The sequence below is a fragment of the Poecilia formosa genome, unplaced genomic scaffold, assembly GCF_000485575.1.
Source record: "Poecilia formosa unplaced genomic scaffold, Poecilia_formosa-5.1.2 Scaffold178, whole genome shotgun sequence".
Lineage (NCBI taxonomy): Eukaryota > Metazoa > Chordata > Actinopteri > Cyprinodontiformes > Poeciliidae > Poecilia > Poecilia formosa.
The window spans coordinates 297,588-320,907 of NW_006800117.1; the positions used below are offsets into that span (position 1 = coordinate 297,588).

Sequence of the window (23,320 nt, forward strand, 5' to 3'; positions counted from 1 at the left end):
AAAGCACTACATCAACATTGTATTTAATGTAAGCTAATGCTGAAGCGCTACATCAACATTGTATTTAATGTAAGCTAATGCTGAAGCGCTACATCAACATTGTATTTAATGTAAGCTAATGCTAAAAATGTTAAATAATCTGAAAGTTTTCAAAACAGCCAAATAAATTGGTGTTTAAGGAATTATCTGGATAAATTAGTTTAGGAGAAGTGCGCTAAAAGTTAGCCAAAATATTAAATTGCTCAATGAAAAATGATCTCCCGCTAACCTGGACACGAATGCTGTTTCCTGCTCTGTTCTCATCAGACTCAGATGGTTTAGAAAGTTTGCCATGTTTGCTTTTCTTAGCTACTTTTGACACAGATTGAGTTTAAATTGAGTGTTTTGATGCTTCGCCCTGATCCTGGCAGCAGCTGCATGAATCCCTAAAGCTGTGGCGGCGAACTGGAGGGAGGCTTTGACTTAATAACACTAAGGGGAGAAGAGGATTTTATGCTAATGATGGTCTAAATTCATCTCCTGCTTTGTGTTGACGCACAAAAACAGACAGACAGAAACCCAGCGGCGTGAGTGACGGAGGCTCGATGCTAAACATGGAGCTGCACAGAGACGGGAGGGAATGGTGACTGAGTTTACTAACTCTGTCTATAGAGGTGTGTGTGTGTGTGCGTTTGTTTGTAATACCTTGTGGGGACGATTTTCCTGACATATACTACGTTGTGGGGACTAATCGCTCCTCGTGGGGACCGGAGCCTGGTCCCCACGAGGGGAAACCCTGTTTTTGGGTCAGAGGTCAGAGTTAGGGCTAAGGTATGAATTGAGTTTTGGTTGGTTAGGGTTAGGTATGTGATGGTTAGGGTTAGGAAAAGGGTAAAGGTGGTTTAGGCTGTAGAAATGAATGGAAGTCAGTGGAAAGTCCCCACAAAGATAGCAACACAAACATGTGTGTGTATGTGTGTGTGTGTTTTGAATAGTCCTTACCACAGCACTCAGCTCACTTCCCCATTGAAAAGGTGCCCTGTTCCAGTCAACAGGCCCCTTTTATTAGGATGATTATCTCCTCCTGCCCCATGGGAACCTCCAGACTGCAGCTTCTCGTTAATTAATCTTTGACAAGGCGAGTTCACAAACATGTTAATGGAAAGGACACTCAGGCTGGAGGCGAGCCGGTTCATTTTTGCATAATTATCAGCATTTCACACAGTTTTCTCAGCAGTTTGCTGACCTTGGGTGACTTTTTCTCCTTCCAAGTTTTTTTTTGTAAAATATCGAGGCGAAAAAGCTCACATTCTTTCTAACAACATCCAAATTTAGACATTTCTTGCTCCCTCTTTCTACATTTAACATGTTAAAAGAGCAACAAGTCTTCAAAGACATTCAGCTGTTACCGCAGCAGCAAGAACAAAATTTGAAAACTTTTAGTTTGAGAATGTTGAATCAGTGGTGAAGAAAAACCACAGCGTTAGAAAACAGCTTTAAGAAATCACCAAATAATAAATCTCTTTTTTAACTATTTTAATAAAATAAATAAACGCTTCTGAACCATTTTGCCCCATTTTTTTGGTACCAGTGGTAACAAAACCTTTGATATTAATATAAATAAACTAAAAACAAATCTAAGCTTAACATGAAAGTTCCCTTTGTTGCTTCTCTGAATGAAATGGACTCCAATTATAGGTTGTATGAATCTTTCATAAATAAATCACTGCTGTGATGTTTGAGAAGCTGAACGCCATGATGTTAGCATGGAGCCATGCGGGGCTAACGGCGCGGCCTCTTCCTGATGTTTCAGACAAAGACAGATTTGCCCAGAGGAACAAAGTGACTCATCATCCATCTGTTTGTCTCTGCGCTGCCCGTCCTCTCTTGCTCCACGTCCTCACCGTCTCTGACATGAAATCTGATGGGTTAGATTAAGAAACGAGCAGTTGGATGCTGCATGTGAAGAGCCCGTTTGGCACGGCGCTAAGCAGAGCTGATGGCAGAATAAGTAAAGCGGCTTCGCTGTTTTACTCCTCCTCACATGCGCTCAGTATTTCACACAATGACGAGGAAGCTTATCTCTGTCTTCCACCGCGTTTACTACTTCCTCCCTCCTTCTGAATTTCTCCCTCAGCTCGTCGGTGTCCGGTTTGTCTTGCTACCGAGCTTTTTGCTGCTGCTGCCAGGAGGAAACGGCCGGCTGCGGATTATCGCTTCCTGCACCATAAAAACATCTGCTTGCTGCAAGTTTTCATGTCTCTGGAACTTTTCCATGTTTTGTTTCCCTGCAAACTAAAACCTTTCTGTATTTTTTAAAAGTTATTTCTTATTTTGGGTTTGAAGCTTTTTAGCGACACTCGACAATGAAGGAACGGAAACAAGTGATGCTGGCATGAAAATGTAGAAAAAGTAAAATATGTTCATGTATTTTGATTATGTAACTTTGAATCAAAAGATTACTTTAGATTACTAGAAATTATATGTTAATATTGATGAGCAAATAATTATTATACCAAAATGTTTTATCATTAAACAGGCCATAAAAGCGTTTATGACGGTAAAGAGATTGTTTATGTTTAGCTGCAGGATGAACACTGACTGTTATATTTAAATGAAACTCGTAACACTGATTTAATGTTGCAAAATGAGTTAAGATCTCAGTAACGAAATTATGCTGTATTTAAAGAACTTATGATGAAAAAGCAATGGTTGTTCATGCTTTTTGACTCAGTTTAAAAGTCTTTTTTGATTAATAAAATAATCAGCATTATTTTATTGAAGCTAAGATTGTCTGTTTTACTCCTTAACTGCCTGATGTATCTAATTAGCATCATAGCTCAATTTGGTGTAGTGTGTCGCGCCTAAAATCCTCCGTTATTTTTAATTCTTGATATGAACTGCATCATGCTGCCTGTTTCTGAACTACAGATGGACAATAAATCAATTCTATCGATTGATTTTTTTGTAATTTAAATGTTTTGAAAATTAGATTTTTTCCGCTGTAGCATTCCTCGTGTTTCCATGGTTCAGACTGATGTAAAAGAACTGCCATCTTGTTTTGTTTATTCTGAAGTTGAATTCAGGTGAACTCAAAGAAAAAGTTATTGAACTATTAAGATATTTTATGTAATTTCTGTGTTTTTAAAAAGTGAGGAAAGAAACCAAGATTGGTGTTTAACTTTAAGGCCAGCATTAGTCTGAACATTTTATTAGAAATAAATTTTCCCATTTTCTGATGTGTTTCTCCCTCTTTGGTTTGTTTCATGCACATTAAAAAATGTCCCCTGGATTATTTTTTGCAGAAATTCATTAGGCGTCGTTGAAAATCCAAATTTCATGGAGCTTCTTTATCAGGCTGCTCTGCAGGTGGATCTGTAGCCAGAAAAGATGATTTTAGTTGGATTTAGCTGCAGGAAAAGGGCCTTAGCTGACGACACATCAGCTTGATGTAAAGTTTGACATTTTGCTAGAGCTTTTGCCAAACACAGAAAACTGTGAAGAAATCTGCGGCAGCTGCTGCTGGTCTGAACGATCCTCTGTTCCTCCCTCTTCGCTCTCCTACATGACATTCCTTCGCCAACAAAGCAGCGCTCTGATGTTCAGGGATGGGCCCGCTTCGCCCCGATTGACTCTACGCTCAGCCGAACGTTGTCCATGTTTGGCTGGTGGGCAGAAACGTTCCCATGCAGCTTTAGTTTTACATTATCCTACATTCTCTGAGAAATGGGCAAAAATTAGACATTCAGCCGGATTATGTAACTTATTTAACACAAATGTGCCAGATTTCTTTTTACTTAGAGCTAAGAAGTGACTAAAATTAAAGTTGTGTTTTCTTTTGGTTGATGGTTGAGGAAGATGAAGCCATGAATGTGATGCACCTTAAAGTGAACAAATCTTACTTTTAAATCTTTCCTTTTCACATTTAAATCAGTCATTTGTGGTCTGTGTATAGTGAAACTGCGATGCTTTGCTCTGCTTTCCTCTTTTTAATGTTCGTTTGAGAGCAACTTGTCTTGGTGCCGTCTCTTTAAATGCAAATGAGGCGCAGGCCGCCGCGAGCTAACAGCTAGCACACAGCGCTAACATTAGCACAAGACGCGTTTGCTAACATTAGCAGAAGATGCGTTTTGATAGCAAAACAATGATGTCATCGCAACATGCAATAAATTCATGTCTAAAATAACGGATTTTCTAATTTTAGTGTTTTTTTGCATCTTTCCCTCAGATATAACTGAGTATTTTTATCTTTCTGTAAATCCTTCGTGATGCTAGCGGAGGTAGCTAAATGCGCTGCGTAAACAAAGAGGACTTTCTCTGCTGATTAAAATAAAAGCTAACCAGGAAATTCAAAGTGGTTCTGATCCTTGTGTGGGTTAATAAACTCGGCCACTCAACATTTGGACTTGTTGCTTTGTGGTCACTGTGGACTCATGAAGTTGATTAGCTGGAAATTTAACAGTTAAAAAAACTGAATGGATTCAAAGATATGACCGATATCTACGCAGCACTGGGCAGAAGAACTGAGCTTTTATACACCAAGTGCACAAACAAATGTATTTAAGGGATAAAAAGGGGATTTTTCTTCCTCTGAACTTTCCTTTGTTTGCTCACCGGCTGAACATTTTCACAGGGAAAAGAGAACAAACTTGTTACGCTTCATGTTCTCTGCATGCTTGCCTCAGCGTTTATGTGTCTTGGACAAACAAAATGTTTCACCGCTTTAATTTGTCAGCATGTGACCTGCAGACAGACGTTGGGCTGCATCTCCTTCCCCTCCCCATTAATCTCATCTCATAGCAATTAATGTCTAATTAATGTGCTGCAGTGATGCTCCTGTGTTTGCATGAAGCTGTGTTTGTTTCCCTTTGAATTGGGAGGTGTGTGTCGCCGTGTGTGTGAGGTTAACAGGAACAGCGTCACAGGATGTTAAAGATCTTCCCTGAGCCAGTTTGTGCTGACTCACAGAGACGTAAACATAAACACGACGTGACACCAGCAGGGCTACCGGATCACCTCACATCAGACTCACGGCTCTGTGAAAAGTTTTATAGATTTATTCCGAGTTTGATGGTTTTTGTTCCACTTATGTTTCTGCTGGTTTTCTATCTGTTTTTGTATCTGATCGGTATTGGCCGATACTAAACCACAGATATCGGTATCGGAAATGAAAAAAATGGATCAGTGCATCCCTAAAAGCTCTAAATCTGATGATAAAAACACACTGAAACTGACTAAAAAAACATTAAAACATTAAAATTGGCGTCAAAAATACGGAAACTGATGTTGAAAACATATAAACTGTTAAAAACAGTTTATATGTTGGGCTGCATCTCCCAACATATAAAGTTGGTTTAAGTGTAGAAACACTTAAACCGACTAAAAAAAATTCAGAAAGTTATGATTAAAAACATGTAAACTGATTGTAAATAACACAGAAACTAACAGGAAAAAAAAACATGGAAACTGATTATAATACTGATATGTTGTGTCCCTGGTTTAGCCTCTCACCTAAATGTTTATTTCTTGTTTCATGACTTCATGATGTTTTTATGATGTAAAGCTCTTTGTTGCTGAAGCTTTATGTAAATAAACGTAACGCCTCATTAGGAGTGAAGCTGAAACCGGCTGTCGCTTTAATCCCTCTCATGCAAATGAAATCGTGGAGTTCAGTGTTTTTCATGGGATTTCTTCTTCTGCTGCTCCTGTGCAGGTGAACTTCGTGGCGTGTCAGCTGTTCGCTCTGCTCATGGCTGTGTGGTTCCGGCTCTACCTCCATCCCAGTAAAACCAGTCCCTTCATCAGACATGTGGTGGCCACCCTCCTGGGTCTGTACTTGGCTCTGTTCTGCTTCGGCTGGTAAGGCGCCGCCATGTTTATCCTGCATTTTCATGAGAAATACGCACAAAAACTTTGTCGGTCATCTGCTAATGTTAAAAAAACACAATTGTTCAATTTCTGTTTCCATTAAATAAGAAAAGCAATTAAAATCACACATGAAAAAGTTTGTTAATGTGATAAGTCATTAAAAAACATGCAGCTCTATGATCCTCCTACCATTTCCTGTTGTTTCTTTGTCGTTTCTGCCAGTAGTAACATCCAGTAGCTCATCATGTGACTCGTGGTGCAAAAAATATGATTTTTCCACGTAGTTTTAAGAAATCGATGCGGCTGAGAAACCTCCTACCAGAAAAGCTAAGAACGTCTAACTTTTGCTTCTGGGTGAAAAACGTTCTGCACATTTTAATGGTTGTATTTGACTTTAATTTCCCTGCAGCCGCCATGTTTCAGAGAAATGCAGCATTACTGCACCAGAATGAGGCTGACAGAAATTTAATTCAACATTCGGTGTTCTAGCTGAGCACAAAGTCATGAAAACTAATTTTCAGAGTTTGGTTTGCCTCCAGGTGGCGCTACTGTGACTTTACTTAAGATATAAGTTACCACAAGGATTACCAGGAATAAGTTGGGTTAATAAGAAAAAGCCCTGGTAGTTATTTTTGTTCAGGACTTCCTTTAAAAAGAGAATTTTAAAGTCATTTGGACTTTCCTGGTTAAAAATAGGTTTAAAAAATTAAGATTATTTGTCAAATTGTTTCAAATTCCTGCTGCTTCTAGTAATTTGATGCTGAAATTAAATGAAGTGTTTTATTATTTGACTTCCTGGAGGCGGAGCTTCAGAAAGAGCAGGAGCTTTTAAAGAGACAGAGGCCCAATTTCAACTTGTTAAATCAGAAAGTTAAATTTATTTTAAGTCATATTTGATATATATATCATTTTCATAATGACAGTTCTGCTATATAATGGGACTATGTGCCTGGAAACACATATTTTGCTGTCATGTTTTCGCCTGTTTTTGTTTTGCCGTCGTGTTTTCGCCTGTTTTTGTTTTGCCGTCGTGTTTCCTCCTCTCCTCGTTGTCTGCATTGACTCTCGGCTAACTCAGAGCGGCGTCTCTGCTCTGCTGCAGGGCTTGACGTCGGTCAGATCACGGCGCTGCTGGACGCGGTGTTTCTTTGGTTCTGCTCTCCTGTGGCGCTCTGATGGTGCAACCTGTTCCAATATCATAGGGATGAATTTTTAGGAGTTTAGCTGAAATAAATTCAGATTTCTCTCCTGTGCTCTGACTGCCTGGACCCTGCTGCATTGCTCAATAATTGTTGATATGTTTGTGTAATATTTGTGTGACATTTGTCTTGTCTTTAAAGGTATTCGGTCCATTTTCTGGTGCAGAGCGGCCTCTCCTACGGGGTGATGATCTTTGCCAGCCTGGAGCACATGCACAAGTAAGACAGCAACATTTTTCAGTGAAGCATTTATGGTTCTTTCTCCAGGACGGTGCAAATCTGCAGGAACTTTTAAACACACAAACTGGTGCAGGTTTTACTTCATTTTGCCCAGTCCAAAGTTATAAATAAACCTCATAAACAGAGTTAGCATCACTTTTAGCAAAGCAGGCGTCAGAACACAATTATTTGTTCTGATTTTGAAATTTTTTTTTATTACGTTCTAGTCGTAATTTTCCCGTTTCCCGTCAAAACAGCCCACATCATGATACTTCCACCGCCTTTTAGTCCATGGTAATGCCATGGTCTGCTATCCTGGATTCTTAATTTATAGATTTCAACATGAAGCTGCTCCATTTGTGAGGTCAGACACTGATGTTGGACGACAGGAGACAAAGCCTGCAAGTTCCCTCAGAAACTAGCTGAGCCTGGTGCAGGGCAGCCTAAAGGTTGACAGAAAATGTGACTGCATAGTGATAAGTTATTAGAAGATATTGTTGATGATACTTTAACACCAGCTGGAGGTGGAGCAGATGATGAAGTTCTGGTCCAAACAAACTGAGTCTATCAGCTGTTATTTTTCTGCATAAGAGCAGAAAAATAAACGGAGGCAGGAAATGGAAGAAAGATGTGGAGAAATATTCACAGCTAATCGCACTGAGCTTCTTTCTTTCTGTCTTTTTTCTTTGTTTATTTCTGTTTTCTTTGTTTTTCTGCCTCTTCACTCTGATTTTTTTTCTGTCTTTGTCTGTCTGTCTGTCTATCTACCTATTAATCTAATCTAATCTAATCTCTCTTCACTTATATCTGCCAAGTAGAAGCACAAAAATCTGTGAAACTCTTAAAAACAAAAAACAACAGGACTTTATGGGAAGCGCTGGTTTGGGACAAACAAAGGAAAAGCCAATTTAATGTAATTTAAACAATTATTCTCTATTTGTTGAGGATTTACAACATTAATTCACTGTGATCTGCTGCTTCACAGTTCGGTCTGATGCAAATTTCCTCTATTTGACTAATTGAGCAAACAAGTTGCAGCAAAGCGAGGAATGCTGCCGGCTCACAGGCAGTAAATCTAGTCAACACAAATATCCTTTACGGTCCCACAGTGAAGAGATTCAGCAGCAAAGTGATGAAAAAAGTCATCCACATGCAGAGAAAAATAAGAGTAAAAGACTTTAGTAACGTTTTTTAAAAAATGTCATATGCAAAGAATGTAAAACTGAGTGCAGTCATTTAATAATAAAATTCACCTGCACTTCTCAGTCCCTCAGTTTTTCATAGAAATTCACACAAAATCATCAAATACTTTCCACAGCATGTCAGGGCCACTGCAGAGAGAAAGCAAAAAACAACAAAAAAAGACCACATTTTTCAGAAATTTTCTGAAAAAAAGGAAATTCCTGAGTTTCGAAAGTCAAAAAGTTTCAACTTTTCAAACTCAGAAATTTTTTGCTCAAAATTATTTGAGAAAAAAATTTTGGGGGGCTGAAATTTACTCTTTTATCTACAATTTGAAATAAAACTTTGTTTTAGATCTCAGCATTTTTCTGTGCTAAAACATAACTGAGTTTGTTACAAATTTCCTACAAAAACAGTCGCAAACATTGAATTTAAGTGATGCTAACTCCTAATTTAAAAAAATGTAATTCATAAAAATTAAAACAGAAACAGTGGAATTTGAGGAAAATGAATCAACATTTAGAAAAAAAAAGCAGATTTTATAGAGCCCTAGTTCATTTTTCAATTTGAGAAATCCCTTAATCTCCATGGCAACCATTCAGTTGTGCAAAACTCCTGAGTGGACGTAGCCCCGCCTTCGAGGTGCAGCTCCTCCCCCACTCAGCTCCTTCAAACTAGCCAGCAACAATTAGCAAACATTTGAATATCTCATGTTAGGAGCTACGACTCAGTGACTAAAATGTTGTTAAAGGGTTAATAGAGGAGCCATGTTGGGATGGCTTCCTGGAGGCGGAGCAGGAGTGTCTTAAAGTGACAGAGGCCCTTATTTCAAGGCGTTAAATTACAAAGTCACATTTCTTTAACATATTTGTTTGATTGTGCTGTAAAATGGCCGCCATGTGCCTGGAAAATGTTTAACACTGACCCTTTGAAGGCGAACATATGTGACTGTATTTACAATATTTATTGTGAAGGATGCAAAAGAAAAAGCATGTCTCTGTTGTTTCTGTTTCTTTAGGTACTGCTTCATCGTCACCCTCGGTTACCTGATCCTCTGTCAGATCACAAGAGTCTACGTGTTCGACTACGGCATGTACTCTGCAGATTTCACTGGGTGAGCTTCTCTACCACTGCACGTTTTAAATAAAATCTTTACATGAAACATCCTAAATGACGCTGGAAGCGCCGAGTCAGTTCCCTCTTCGCTAGACGGCCTGCAGGTTGGAGGAGGCTGGTTGCTAAGCAACGTAACGCAAACCCAAATGGGCCGTCCGTCTGTTTGGCTTCAAAATGTCAAATCAAATATGCTTCTCTGAACCGAACGCCTCTGTTTGGTCATTTATTATGCGTGGATTTATTCTGCTGATACTAGCAAGAAGAAGAAGCAGAGAGATGACTAGTGCAACACTCTTAGAGCCATGAGGAAGAGGAGCAGGAAGGAAGAGCAACAGGAAGTTAAAAAAGCCCCTAATTATCCAGGAGGGAACTTCCCACTGTAAGGATACTGTTGCAGCTGGTTCTGTTGCTGCTATTACTGGGCTAATTGGTATCTGAGCCCATTAGGTGGACGACAAAACAAAACAAAATGAGGATAACAGGAAAGCTTTTATTAGCTGAAATGACTAACACCTGGAAAATGAGTCATTTCTAGCAGAAATATTCAGGCTTTAATGTATTTTACTGGGATTTTAAGTGATGAAGAACACAAAATTGTGCATAAATCAAAATATGTCTGTCGCTGAAATCGGACAAAAAATGTGTCTAAAATGGTCATAATTTTTCCCATTTAATTTGTACTTCATGTTGAATCAAACAGAAATAAATGTCATAAATGTTGTTTGCTTGTTTTGCTTTTCAGGCCCATGATGGTTATAACCCAGAAGATCACCAGCATGGCGTTTGAAATCCATGACGGTAAGACGCGCGCGGCTTCCTGCTCCTAAAGCGCCAGATGAGGCAGAAGTGAAAGTGCCACTTTGATTCTCTGAGGAGTTAAAAAAATAAAATGTTATTTTTGAGACGGCTCGATCGGCCGACCAGTGGAGCAGAAAGAGAGCACAGGCGCCGTTATGTAATGGGTTTATGGCCAACAGTTTCCTGAGGCCGCAGATTGAGCTCCAACAGGCTGTAAACTAGGAGTCGATTAAAATGTCTGTAATTAATCAATCGGATTTTAATTGAGAAAATAAGCAACTCATTCAATTCAAAAACCTCTTTTTGCTGCTAAATTACTGAATAAACAGACGCATGAAATCAACAACAGAGATATTTATTGTTTTTATTCTACAATTCAGGTTATTTTAGACATTAGCATTAGCTGCTACATGGTTAGCATTGAGATGCTACTTTAGCCTTGAATCGCTTCAGTGAGAGGCTAACTCCTTTTAGCACAACTTGAACACAACACTAGTATTTCTAATCAGATCGGTTTCTGAAGCAGAGATGAGCCTCCAGTGAGCCGAGAGGAGCGCTAACATCGCTGTTGTTAGCATGTGTAGCTTGTGCGTGTACCAGAAACGAATTCAAAGGTTCCAGTTGGGAGTTTTTTTATGTAAAAAAGAAAAGTTCAGTTAATTGAGCTAAAATCTAGGTCATTAAATTAATCAAAATCAACTCAGTAAAGTCCCAGCCCTTACTTTTTATCATTCTTTTATCAATTTTTTACAGTTCATTCCTTTAATTTCCCTTTAAGTCATGTGTAAAGTGAAACTCCTCTTCAGGTTTGGTGAATGTTAGTCTTAATGAAGCGTAGTTTTATTTAAACAGTTTTGGTTTTTGCGCCCAATGAACTGAAAAGCTGCCGGTCTCCAACAATAAAGCGATCTCTGGAGGTCATGACCTTTTGCTCATGTTTATGTTGCTCCGTCATCACGGCTGCCCTCTGAATCCTGAACACCTTGACTGTTAAACCTGAATGTGTTTCGCAGCGTGCATCATGCTAGTGTGTGTGTGTGTGTGTGCAGGTTTGTCGAAGCGCAGGGAAGGACAGCTGACTCCCAGTCAGAAATACCTAGCTATCAGGTATGTGACTAAGGTATGTTTTAATGCTCCGACGGTTGAATTTAACATCTTGTCTGTTTTAGAGTGTAAGCCTGCGCTCTGGTGGTGTTTTAATCAAGGTGTTCTCGCCGGCTGCTGTCGGTGAATCATTTTACGGGAATGCCTGTAATCTGTTCTTCCTGCTTTGCGGATTGTTTTCCCTCTCAAATCTTCTCTGATGGAGATGAAATATTGCTGCAACAACGCCGCTCACGCTACGAGGCGGGACTTCCTTTATTAACATGAATACACAGCCAGAGCTGCAGTGAAACGGCTCAACTCAAAGCATGGCCTAGTCAAAGTCGAGACCTAAATTCCATTAAAGAGGCGGTATTATGTGTTTTCCAGGCATAGTGACATTTTATAGAATAATCAAATAACTTTGTTTCCTTCAGTTGTTTTAAAAATGTTGTGTACATCAAATATGGCTAATATAAATTTGACTTTGTAATTTAACACACTGAAATTGGACATCTGTCTCTTTAAGAACTTCCTGCTCTTTCTTAAACTCTGCCTTCAGGAAGTCATCCCAACATGGCTCCTCTAATAACCCTTTAACAACGTTTTTACCAGAGAAGTGGCTCCTATAATGAGCTCGGCAGTTGTGCAATTCCACCAGGTGTTTGCTAATTGCTGCTGGCTAGTCTGAAGGAGCTGCTGTGTGAGGTTGAAGCTTGGAAACTGCAGCTCTAGGGAGGAGCTGCATCTCGAAGGCGAGGCTAGGTCCAACCAGGTGTTTTTCATAGCTGAATGGTTGTCATGGAGATTAAAGGATTTCTCAAACATGCAGGAAAAGTCAAAGCAACACTCCATGTTTGTTTTTGATAAGAGAAAATCTTGATGAAAAGCTGAAAAAAGTTGATTTAGCATAATACCGGCCCTTTAAGAATTTGTGGTAAAATTTAAAAATTGATGTTCAGAAACACTCTGCGCCACAGAAAACCTGCAGCAAACAGGAAGTTTTATTTGGGATTAGCTCAGAGTTTTGCTTATTTGTGCTTTTCTGTCGCTTCACATCCTGATAACGAGCGTCTCCTGTTCTGCTCAGCCGGATGCCCAGCCTGCTGGAGTACCTGAGCTACAACTGCAACTTCATGGGCATCCTGGCGGGACCTACCTGCTCCTACAACGACTATATGGCCTTCATGGAGGGGACGTCGTACCAGCGCCGCCACCAGGAGAACGCTAACGGCAAGGAGAACGGGAAGGCCAAGCAGCCCGAGCCTTCACCAAAGGTACCGGTCGGATCCAGATCCACTCACCTTAAATCAGCTCAAATGACTCAAACAGAAAAGGCTGTCAAGCTAAACAGTCATTAAATCTGAAACTTTGAGGCTTTTTTTAGAGCAAAGGTTTAAATAAAACATAAAGTGGAGCTTCAGTTATCAGCATTTCTGTCCTTTCTTCTACTTTGATTTGCCAGTTTTGGCCAATAATGCAAGAAAATAGAAGAAAAAATATTTTTCAGGAGCTTCTTAAAGAGACAGAGGCCCAATTTCAAGGCATTAAATTGAGGCATATTTGATGTGTGTGGCGTCTTTACATCAACTGAAGGTAATATAATTGCTTGATTTTAATGTGAAACGCCACTTTGTGCCTGGAAAATAAATACTTTCCCTTTTAATATGCTGCATTCACTGACTGTTAAAATGTCAGTCTTTTCAGTTTCCATCCTGATTTCATGGAGCATCTCCACAGGAACAACTGTTTGATGAATGCAAGTTTGCATTTTTTTGATTTTTAGAAGTATATTTATTAATAACTGGTTTGGTTCTTTAGAAGTGGCCTGTTGTTCTCCATTGAACTGATTAGCATAGATTTATGGCCTATACAAAACACTTTCATCATATTTTTTTTCCCTATAAAATGATTCTCAGATAATGAGATTTCAGTCTGGTCTTTTCAGAATGAGCTGTTTTTAGGGTGGTAAAACCAGCTGAGCAACTGTGCTAGCGCTCTGCTTTGGTTGCTAGGTAACGAGTGGAACTTTGTGGGGTTGCTAGGTAACGGGCTGGTCTTGCCTGGGGTCACTGGGTGAGGGTCAGTGCCTGATGATTTGTGATGTTACATTCAGAAGAATACCAAAAAAACTTCAACTCGGGTTGTTTTTAGAAGCAGTAAAAACCCAAAATGGAAATGAAACCACAGAGTCCCCATCTACAGTAACCAGTCTGTGAATGAGAAGCCTCTCCTTTCCTCCACCTGATCCATAATAAAGCGATTCATCGTCAGATAAACGAAGTGTTTTTATTTTTCCTTCCATGTCCTCCCAGCGCGCCGTGGTGTCCAAGCTGTGCACCTGCGCCATCTCTTTGACCACCTACCTGTCACTCTACCGGCTGCTCCCGGTCGACCACTCCATAGACGAGCACTTCGTCAGCACCACGCCGTTTTACCTGCAGGTCGTCTACCTTTACCTGGCCATGCTGGCGCTCAGGCCTAAATACTACTTTGTGTGGACTCTAGGTGAGGAAACCTGAAACTACAACCTGTGTTGTGAAATTAGGCCTGACGCAATAAGCAGTAAATCCATTAATCAATTAATCGTATTGTAAATTAAAACAAGGTTGCTTGTTTTGTTTTAAAACAGATTTATCTGTTATTTTCTTTTCTCCGTTTCTGCCAAAACTGGATGATAAAAGTCTTCAGTGTGGTGCTTATGACCAGAGACTTATGATTCATTTTATTTGTTGTTTTGGTTGTTTTACTTATTTACTTTCAGATTTTAAATGTCTCCCAGTTCCTGTGTTAAATGCCCATTAGAATTTAAAGCTTATTGATCTTTGAGAATGTGTTCTTGCATTATTATGCCATCAAATCAAAAATGTAATTATCACAATAAACTCCCTGACCAACAGAATTAAAAAGTATTTTTATGTAAAATCATTTCCCAGTGCAACATTGCCATCTAGTGTTGATGTGAGAACTGCACCCTATTGTATTTCATGAGGAATCTCCTGTTTGTGTGTCTGCAGCCGATGCCATCAACAACGCAGCCGGGTTTGGCTTCAACGGCTACGACACAGATGGCTCGCCGCGCTGGGACCTGATTTCCAACCTCAGGATTCTGGATATCGAGGTTCGGCGACGTCGTTCGTTTACCTTTTGGATTTCCTTTCCATCTGATTCCTGAAGTTTTATTGTTTCCTTTCAGTTTGCCACAAGTTTCAAGCTCTTTCTAGACAACTGGAACATTCAGACAGCTCAGTGGCTGAAAAGGTAACAGGATTATTTTTATTTCTGCGTTTTTATGATGCATTTTAATCGTTTTCTGGATGGGAGATTTGGAATTATTTTGCAACACACAACTTAAATTAATTTCTTGAACAGGTTTTGATTGTTTTGTGGGGTTTCCTGTATTCTGCACAGAGTTAAAAACAATGAAGAACAACATAAAGTTTTAAATTAAGATATAACAATAACAGCTATTTTTAATTTCCACATCAGAATGACAATAAAACTATATGTAATATTTGTTTCCTATAATTTTCTACAAATATTAAAATAGAAGAAAATCAGTCCATAAATAAGAAGGTTTATTTTTCTTTATTTTAAAACCTAAAAGTAGAAATAAGATGATGGTTCCTTTCAAATGACACAAAAACATCCTGTAATAAATATTTTTATGAAATAATACACCATCTTTTTACAAATATGTAACAATTCTTCTAATTTAGTTTTTTTTTGTTGGCTCTTTAGATTATAAAGGGTTGCTGACGCCTGAAATAGACTTAAATATATAAACGCACTCCCACTAATATTCAATTCAAAATGTATTTATTTATTTGAGCCTATACGTATAGTTTTGCATAGTAATTTCCCTTTTGTTAAAATCTCTAAATTAAAATGGGTTTATCCCCATAAACCTCTGAGTAAAAGTGTAACTTTGCTAACTAGCTTAGCTATTTCTGCTGATATTTCCTGATTTTTCCATGAGCCCTGAATGCACTGTGTTGTCTTCCTCAGAGTTTGCTATGAGCGTTGCCCCGTCAACCCGACGACCGCCACCTTCCTGCTGTCGGCCATGTGGCACGGTGTCTACCCCGGCTACTACCTGACCTTCGTCACCGGCATCGGGATGACAATGGCCGCCCGCGCCGTGAGTTCACTTTCCTCCTTCAGCACCGAAGGCTTTCCAGAATCTACTTGAAATTTTCAGAAATCCACATCCCGGTTGCTGGAAGAGAAAAGCAGTTCTCCCCAAAAATGAAAAAAGAAAAAAAAATCTGAAAAGGGTGGTGTGCATTTATATTTAGCCCTTCAAACACCTGGCTCACACGACAGGACTTTTATTCCGATTTTGGACAGCTGGTAGCTACGAAGGTGTCCCGAATTTTCAGTCGTAAGCCAACTTCAGCGGCTGCTTCGTCCAAACTATAAAAACTCCCGACGGTGAAGCTCTGAGTCCATGAGAGCCGCCAGCTGAAACACGTTCTGTCTGAGCGGCCACACGGAAAGTAAAGTCAGGAGTAATAACACTATTTTCTAATGAAGTTAATGAGCTTCAGCTTATTGATAACCCGGTAGTAGGTCGCCATCTTTCTTGAAGCAAAGTACAGGTGACGCTAACCAACCAATTGGGTAAGGTGTAGCCTGATGACCTGCCTCTTTTCCCTCTTTTTCCGAGTTTTGAGGGGAAAATAGAATGTGATAAATAAAAAAATAAGGAAATTCTAAATTAATAAGGGAAATTGGAAAATGGGAAAATTATTTTTTTTTCAAACAAATGTTAAATGAAAAATGGGTAAATATAAAAGGGATACATGAGAAATTGATTAATGAAACTCCTGTCCTACAGGAGAAATTAAATCAGATAAATTAAAAAATTTCTTTTCTATTTTCTTGTCTTTTTTTGTTTCCCTTTTTGTAAAAATAAAAATAGATTACTTTATTTGCTGGATTTTCATTTATTTTTTGTTACTAAAAGTTTGTACACCCCTGACCTAGAAAATGCTGACCCAGTTACTGCCTAAAGATAATGATCCTTCTGTCTTCAGCCTCAGATAGAGAAACGGGAGATGCTCCTTTAATGAGCAGACATGTTTGACTCGTCAAACCGGGTCATTTAGCTCGTTTGCTGTAGTTTTCTAGGAACTGAATGGATGCAATTTAAAGTTTTAAACATGTTCCCCTCCTTTAGGTACGGCACAACATCAGACCGTACTTCTTGGTCTCCGACTCGCACAAACGCGTCTATGATGTCATCACGTGGGCTAGCACGCAGGTTGCCATTTGTTACACGGTGGTGCCGTTCGTCTTGCTCGCTGTTGGACCCTCGCTAAAGTTCTACAGGTACGTGTTGTTTATATTTTAACCGCTAACTTCTGCTGGGAATGAGAGGAATTAATCGTCTGGATCTCTGCTGGGAGGCTGCAATGGTTAACAAGACAGATTAATGGAAGGAAATAAAATGGGCCGAGTCGGTGCTGGGACATAAAGACCCGGTTGTTAGCGATTAGCTGCCAGACAGGTGGCGTAAAGAAAGCAGGCTAACCCTTGAGCCATTTCCTCAGGGTTAACCTTTGCCCTCCTTCTTGGCACATAATTCATAAAATGGTTGAAATATTTCACAGAGAAATGAGAAGACATCATCAGTTCCCACTGATTCCTTGCTTGTAGACTGAGCTTATGAAATTATTATTATTATAACCTTTTCAGGAAGAATAAAATGTATTCAATAGATGAAACATGTAGGTTTTTGAGTGTGCTTTAATGAAATACTAACAAAATACTTGATATGGTGCGGCAGTGAACACTCTTCTGCAAAACCGCTAATAATTTCATTTAGCTCACTTAGCTTCCCCTAAATATTTTTGTTCGGATAAATTTTGAAATTCTAATTTATTTGCCCATTTGTAAATTTTCAGTTGGATAAAGTTTGACATCTGAAGTTTTGTTTATTGACAGCAGTTCCACTTCCTCTCCTGACGTCCTCTCTTTTTTTCCCTCCAATAACTTTATTTAAACCAAGAAACATACAGGAACAAAATAAAAAAAGAGGCAGTAGAGAGGAATAAATAAACATAAATACAATATCTAAGGCCAATACAGAACGTAGAAAGTTACTTTGTCAAGATTAAAATGGTTTTGAGGATTGTAGTCTTTCAATGTCAAATATAATTTGATTTGAAGTTAGCACTTTAGCATTAGCTTTAATACTGTTGACGTAGTGCTTTAGCGTTAGCTTCTGCTAAATACTGTTGTAGCAGGTTGTAGCTGTTTAGCGTTAGCGGAACTAATGTTTATAATTTGTGTGTTAGTGTTAATATAACTAACTTCTTAGCTGTTTCCACCACTGCTACGGTGTTATTTCAGTCGTTTATTTCCATTTAACTAAATTAGCTTGATTTTTGTTACATACCGCATCAATCACAGACTATAATTTGGCATCAAGTAAGACAGAGGCAGCAGAGTAAGAAATACTGCCACCTGCAGGTGGGAGTTAGCATCACTTGAATCCAATGTTTGGTTTCAACCATTTTTGCACCATTTTGGAATCAAAAACTGTCAACAAACTGTGATAATCTAGAGATTTTGCTAAAATGCCATTCATGATGCAGTTTTTTTGTCTTTGCAGCTCGTGGTACTTTTGCTTGCACCTCCTGTGTCTCCTCGTGGTTCTGGTTCTGCCCGTCAAATCGAGACGCTTGCAGGCCAGAGCGAAGGAAGACGCTGCGCAGGATGAGCAGCGCGACCACAGCAGCACAGACAACAACTGCAACCAGAAAGACAAATCCACATGAGACCGCCGCCACGTCACAAGCTACAACTGGACCGGGTCGGGTCCCATTACCTAACCAAGAACCCAAAAAACACTCTAAGGAAAAAACAGAAAACTTCTAGTAGCAACATGGAGGACAGCCGTCACTCTGCTGACGTGGACAAACAGGAAGTAATCTGGTGACTTTCGCGCTGCCTTAAACCCTCTATGTACTCTACAGGTGAGGTCGGTAGGATGGGTGGAGTTCCTCAGGGCAGACAGGAAGTATGTGGAGGGTTTTTGTCATTGGAACAGGAAGTTTGTCCATTTGAAAGAAACAAACTTTATTATCAGCTGCCAACTTTGAACAAGCCTTATGATCTTTGAATAGTTTCATTTCTTCATTTTTTAAAAATCTTTGAGCAGAGTTCACGTTGTGCGTTTCGTATTTAGCTGTTTGTGACGACACTATTTGAAATACATTCTTAATGTTTTTTTCTTTTTGGGAAGATTTGGCTCTAAAACGACAGAGAGAGGAGAGTTTTCTGTTCTGGATTTCTGTTTGGTTCTGTGTTTTTTCGATCCATGAGTTTATTTGACAAACGGTTAAAGGGAGTTTTGATTTTCTCACAACAGGCTTCCGTTTTTTTCCAAACACACATTTTCTCACACATTTTGAAATGTTACAACCACAAACTAAAATGGGTTTAATTGGACTTTTTATATGATAAATGAACACAAAGTAGTGAATAATTATGAAGTGGAAAAAAAACTGGTACGCGTTTTTCTTAATCAGTTTTTTATTTATTATGCATTGGGCCATTGCAGATCAGAAACTTCTAGATTAATTTCCCATATTTACTAAAAAAAACTCTTTTTGCTGTGAAGTTGTACATTTCCAGGGGGAAAATGATAATTTTTCATGATTAAAAGCATAAAGTTACAAATTTAAAAGTGACAGCAGGCAGTTTTTAACAGGTTCCAAACCCGACAAGCTCAGAGTTTGATCTGCATCAGAACATCTTCTGGGTCCAGGATGTTGCAGCTTCTTCCTCTCTGGTTTCCTGCATCCTGATCGAGGCGTTCACGGGGATTCTGGACCTGGAAAATGTCGAGCTGACACGGGCAAAGAGCCCAGATGTACCACTTACCTCTCTGGGTCGGGCTGGGAACCCATTAAAAACGGCCTGCTGCTCGAGTTCAGTTCTAAAATCAGTCGTTTTATGACTTTAATCATAGAAAATCATCAATTTTTTCTCACAAAGTTGCAACTTTCTAACATAAAAAAACAATTTTTTTTATTTTAAGTTAAATTAATCACATGACCTCCTCCCATTTTTGGTTTTATTCCTAATCCTCCGTTGTATTATTCTGCCTGCCTGAGTCAGTAATTCACCTTTTGTTGAGTCTCTACCAGCCTATTATAAACTCAAACTGTTGTCCAAGTCATGCCCCAGATTCTCAATTCCAGTTAATTTCAGACTTTGACTAGGCCATTCCAACACATGTTCTTCATTGGATGTTCTCCTTGTCTGGTTTAACACTTTAAGAAATGACGCAGTTTATTCCACTTCATGGTTATTCACTACTTTATGTTGCCTCATCAAAGGACATCCCATTAAAATATCCCAGAGTTTCTAAATGTAACAAGATGAAATGTAAAAAAAATGTTAAACTTTAACTGTGTTATTTCCATCAATTTTTTGATTGTTTAGCTTCTTATCTTAAAAATCTAACCGCAATCTAATTGGATTAATGTGTTGGTGTGCTAAATGCATAAATCTCTGAGGAAATGTGATATTTTTTTATTAAAACATGATGTGACCTCTGGAGTCCAGAGCCAGCCGGTGCCGTGAACGGTTTTATTTTTATATTGTGAGCGTCTAATGTTCGGGTCAGGGTGCATTTTACTGTAGGGTGAATGAGACACTGTTTCCTTTTGCTGTTTTTGCTGCATCTTCATCTGAAGCCTTCCAGATTTCTGATATGATGTTGGTTCTGTTTCAGGAGGTATTTCTGTTAAAATAATATAAAAGAGATTGAAACTGATGGTTCCTGTTATTCTTCTTTAAAGTTACGGATTATTTAAAAAGCTACAAAGCAGCAGAAGTGAAGTCTTTCAGTGTGGATCTGTTTGTGGGTTTTTTTCTCTAACATTTTCATGTTCCTGCCATAACTCTGTGTGTTTACCATTTCCTGTGGTCTGTCGATGTTGATCGTGTTTTCAAAGGAACCTATGTTCTGTAGCCCACCGGCGAGAGGAGAGACGCCGTCGCTACAAACGCAGCGGCTGCAGCACTGCATGGCCACACATACCAGCAGATCAATGCAAACGGCTCCATACGTCCAAAGTGCCAAATCAGAAACAGCGCATCTTGTTTTAGAGAATGTGTGTAGGGGTGTGTGTGTGTGTGTGTGTGTTTGCGCGCCAGACTAACATAATGGGTATTTTTGTGTCAGAAGGAAATTTATCAAACTATTTGTATAACAGTGGAGTACATTCTGATGTGGCGAAATAAAGAGAAATTATTTTTAAACACTAAACCTGTTTGATGTGGAAATGTTTTCCTTTTTTTTCTAGTGAGGAAAAATATCAGTTTTTAATTAGACATGCATCCATCTTTTGTTCAAAATGTGCATTAAAAACAGACTATTTACAATATATGAAAATAAAATCATGTAAATATTAGGATAAATGTTTTCTGTTACATGTAAAACTGCAAATAACTCGTTCTGTTTGTAAAACTGAGAAAATCGGCTGAACTTCCCTTTGAAAGTTTGTGTTTGAGAAGTTTTCTCACACAGACTGCGAGATCCAAGACAGCCGCCCCTACCCTGTGGTTATCATGCTACATGTAGTGCCTGCAACTCTAAGCTGAAAAAATTTTAAATAATGTGTTGGAGCACTAGAGCAAAGCTAAAAGTCATTGCAAGAAAAAAGATCTACAAGAATAAATTCATAAATATATGAGGAAAAAAAGTCATAATTCTAGAATTGAGTTGTATTTCCAAAATAAGGTCATATATTTGGAAAAGGAGGTAATTAGAATACTCCAGGAAGAATAATTAAATCAAATTCAGTTTATTTACCGGTATATAATCAATGCCCAACAAATATCTCTGGGCACTTTACAAAAAAAAAAAAAAATCCAGTCATGACAGGTAGTCTTGTCAGAAACAGAAACTGCTTTGCTTTTTTAAGCTTTTTCTTGTAATGGCACAGCTTCCTTCTGGTAAAATTTTATCTTTATTGTTGTAATATGAGTATTTATCCTTGTACAACCTAATTCTCATAATATTATGTTTTTATTCTTGTTTTTTTCTTAGCCCGGACGAGAAGTCTGTTGGACAGTAGGTTTAAAACCTACTTCCCAATCTTAAAATTGATTTCAAACAGTGGCTGCTGGGGCAGGGCCATTTTGTAATTCCTCCTTCTTTTTCTTTTATTCCTCCTTCTCCGACTAACCGCTGTTAACTCGGGTGTGACGTCATTCCCAGGTCTGCGTTCCGAGGTGAACCGAAGGCGGCATAACCGCGGGGCAGTGGCAGTGAGGTGGGGGCTCCGGTGTAAAGCCGAAGGTTCCGCCTCTGTAAACAAAGCAAGAGGAACGAGGCGGAGCCTCCGTCACATTTCTGGTTCAGTAGCAGGTTACAGTTTAACTGTCTTCTGACCAAACATGTCTTGATTAAGAAAAAATAACATTTAGCTGGATTCAACCAGCAGGAATAACTTGAAAGGCGGGAAGTGAGCAGCCGTGTGCAGGTAAGAAAATCATTGTTTGGTGAGTTTAGTTGATTTTAAAGCTCATTAAATATTAAAAACAGTTGTAACCTGTTGGATAGCTAGCTTCTATTTGCCTTTCTTGTCACTTTTAGCTAAAGTTGTTACTTCCTGCTACGCAAACAACGGGGTGACCACTGTGTTTGTAACACCCCTGTTAAAAGCTTCGCCGTTGGGTCGTTTTTAGTCGCTGTAAGGGGCCAGCCATATGTTAGCTGCCTGACAGATGTTTGACGACCTCCAGAGCCGCTGTCAGAGAGGGAACCCTGGCTAATGTTGTCTGGAAACACAACATAAACTTTAATAATAATCTCTAAGCCACCTGTCACGATGGTAACTCGTTGCACCTACTTTTAGTTTGTCAGTTTCGCAGCGCTGGTTTATGTGTTAATATCCTGTTGAAGTAACCAGTTTCATCACAGCTAAACTAAATTAAATAAATGTAATAATGTAATGTTTGTGTTTGTAGTTGACCCGCAGGCTGGTATGTAGCAAGGAACTGAATCCTCAGCGGTTTCGTGCCCACATGACTTGCCATAAAGAGCTGACTGCTGGTTAAATTTAGAAATCCTATCCAGTGTTGCCTGTCCTTATTTAAGCTGAACTGGACATAATTTCAGTTTTTTCTGTTCATATATACTGATTTGTTATCTTGTTTGCACTCCAGATAAAACCTGCAACATATTTTCACACCCATTGACCTTATTCACATTTTCTCTTGGTCCAACCACCTTCCAGCGCATTATTTTCAGGTTCTTACTTTGACTGGGCCGTTCCTATTCCTCCACATTAATATGCCTTACCATCCCATAAAGTCTCTGTCTGTATGTTTAGGATGATTGTCCTGTTGGAAGGTTGAATACAACTCCAGCTCAAATTTCCCAGGTTTTCATTTGTAAAAAAGATTCAATGGCATAATTTTTTCTCCAGTTCATTCTGCCTTGTGATAATCTGTCAGTGAATGTAGATCATACATGTCTATGCAGTTCTCTTTGAAACACAGATGGGAAAAAATGCCTTAAACTGAAGTTTTAAAATCTTATTTGACCCTTAAGGCCAAATCCAGATACGAGTTTAAAGTTCAAGTCATGTGTAATACTTTAACAAGAACATTTTCCATTTTTTAAAATCTATTTATAGCTGAGTCAGTGAGCTTCAGGTTGTCTTATTTCCAGTTGACTGTGATGTAATCAAATCACTGTTTTAGTTCATTTTTCTATGTTTTACAGTCATCTGAACTGCTGCTCTGACCTTTTCACCCAAAAAAGTACAACCTGTTCCACTTCCATATGTGGACCAAAATCTGACAGTTCTCATTGTGTTTGCCGTCTGAACAGTCATACTGCATTTATT

The 23,320-nt window shown here is 39.0% G+C and overlaps 2 protein-coding genes across 3 annotated transcripts in view; both read left to right on the forward strand.

The window, feature by feature from the left end:
* Positions 1 to 20,730, forward strand: part of mboat2a (membrane bound O-acyltransferase domain containing 2a) — a 27,757-nt gene extending 7,027 nt beyond the window's left edge. Inside the window, exons 2-13 of one of the 2 annotated variants that reach the window (XM_007565530.2) lie at positions 5,693 to 5,838; positions 7,188 to 7,265; positions 9,466 to 9,561; positions 10,306 to 10,361; positions 11,411 to 11,468; positions 12,535 to 12,721; positions 13,760 to 13,952; positions 14,462 to 14,565; positions 14,641 to 14,705; positions 15,453 to 15,585; positions 16,627 to 16,778; positions 18,064 to 20,730. In XM_007565530.2, the coding sequence (XP_007565592.1) occupies positions 5,693 to 5,838; positions 7,188 to 7,265; positions 9,466 to 9,561; positions 10,306 to 10,361; positions 11,411 to 11,468; positions 12,535 to 12,721; positions 13,760 to 13,952; positions 14,462 to 14,565; positions 14,641 to 14,705; positions 15,453 to 15,585; positions 16,627 to 16,778; positions 18,064 to 18,229 (1,434 nt within the window). In that variant the 3' untranslated portion in view covers positions 18,230 to 20,730. Of the gene's footprint in view, positions 1 to 5,692; positions 5,839 to 6,913; positions 7,026 to 7,187; positions 7,266 to 9,465; positions 9,562 to 10,305; positions 10,362 to 11,410; positions 11,469 to 12,534; positions 12,722 to 13,759; positions 13,953 to 14,461; positions 14,566 to 14,640; positions 14,706 to 15,452; positions 15,586 to 16,626; positions 16,779 to 18,063 lie in introns of those variants that run through there. The other variant, XM_016678296.1, reaches the window with a different exon arrangement.
* Positions 20,731 to 21,730: 1,000 nt separating this feature from the next.
* Positions 21,731 to 23,320, forward strand: part of kidins220a (kinase D-interacting substrate 220a) — a 60,036-nt gene continuing 58,446 nt past the window's right edge. Inside the window, exon 1 of the mRNA XM_007565531.2 lies at positions 21,731 to 21,949. The gene's annotated coding sequence lies outside the window, so the exon portion shown is untranslated. The remainder of the gene's footprint in view (positions 21,950 to 23,320) is intronic.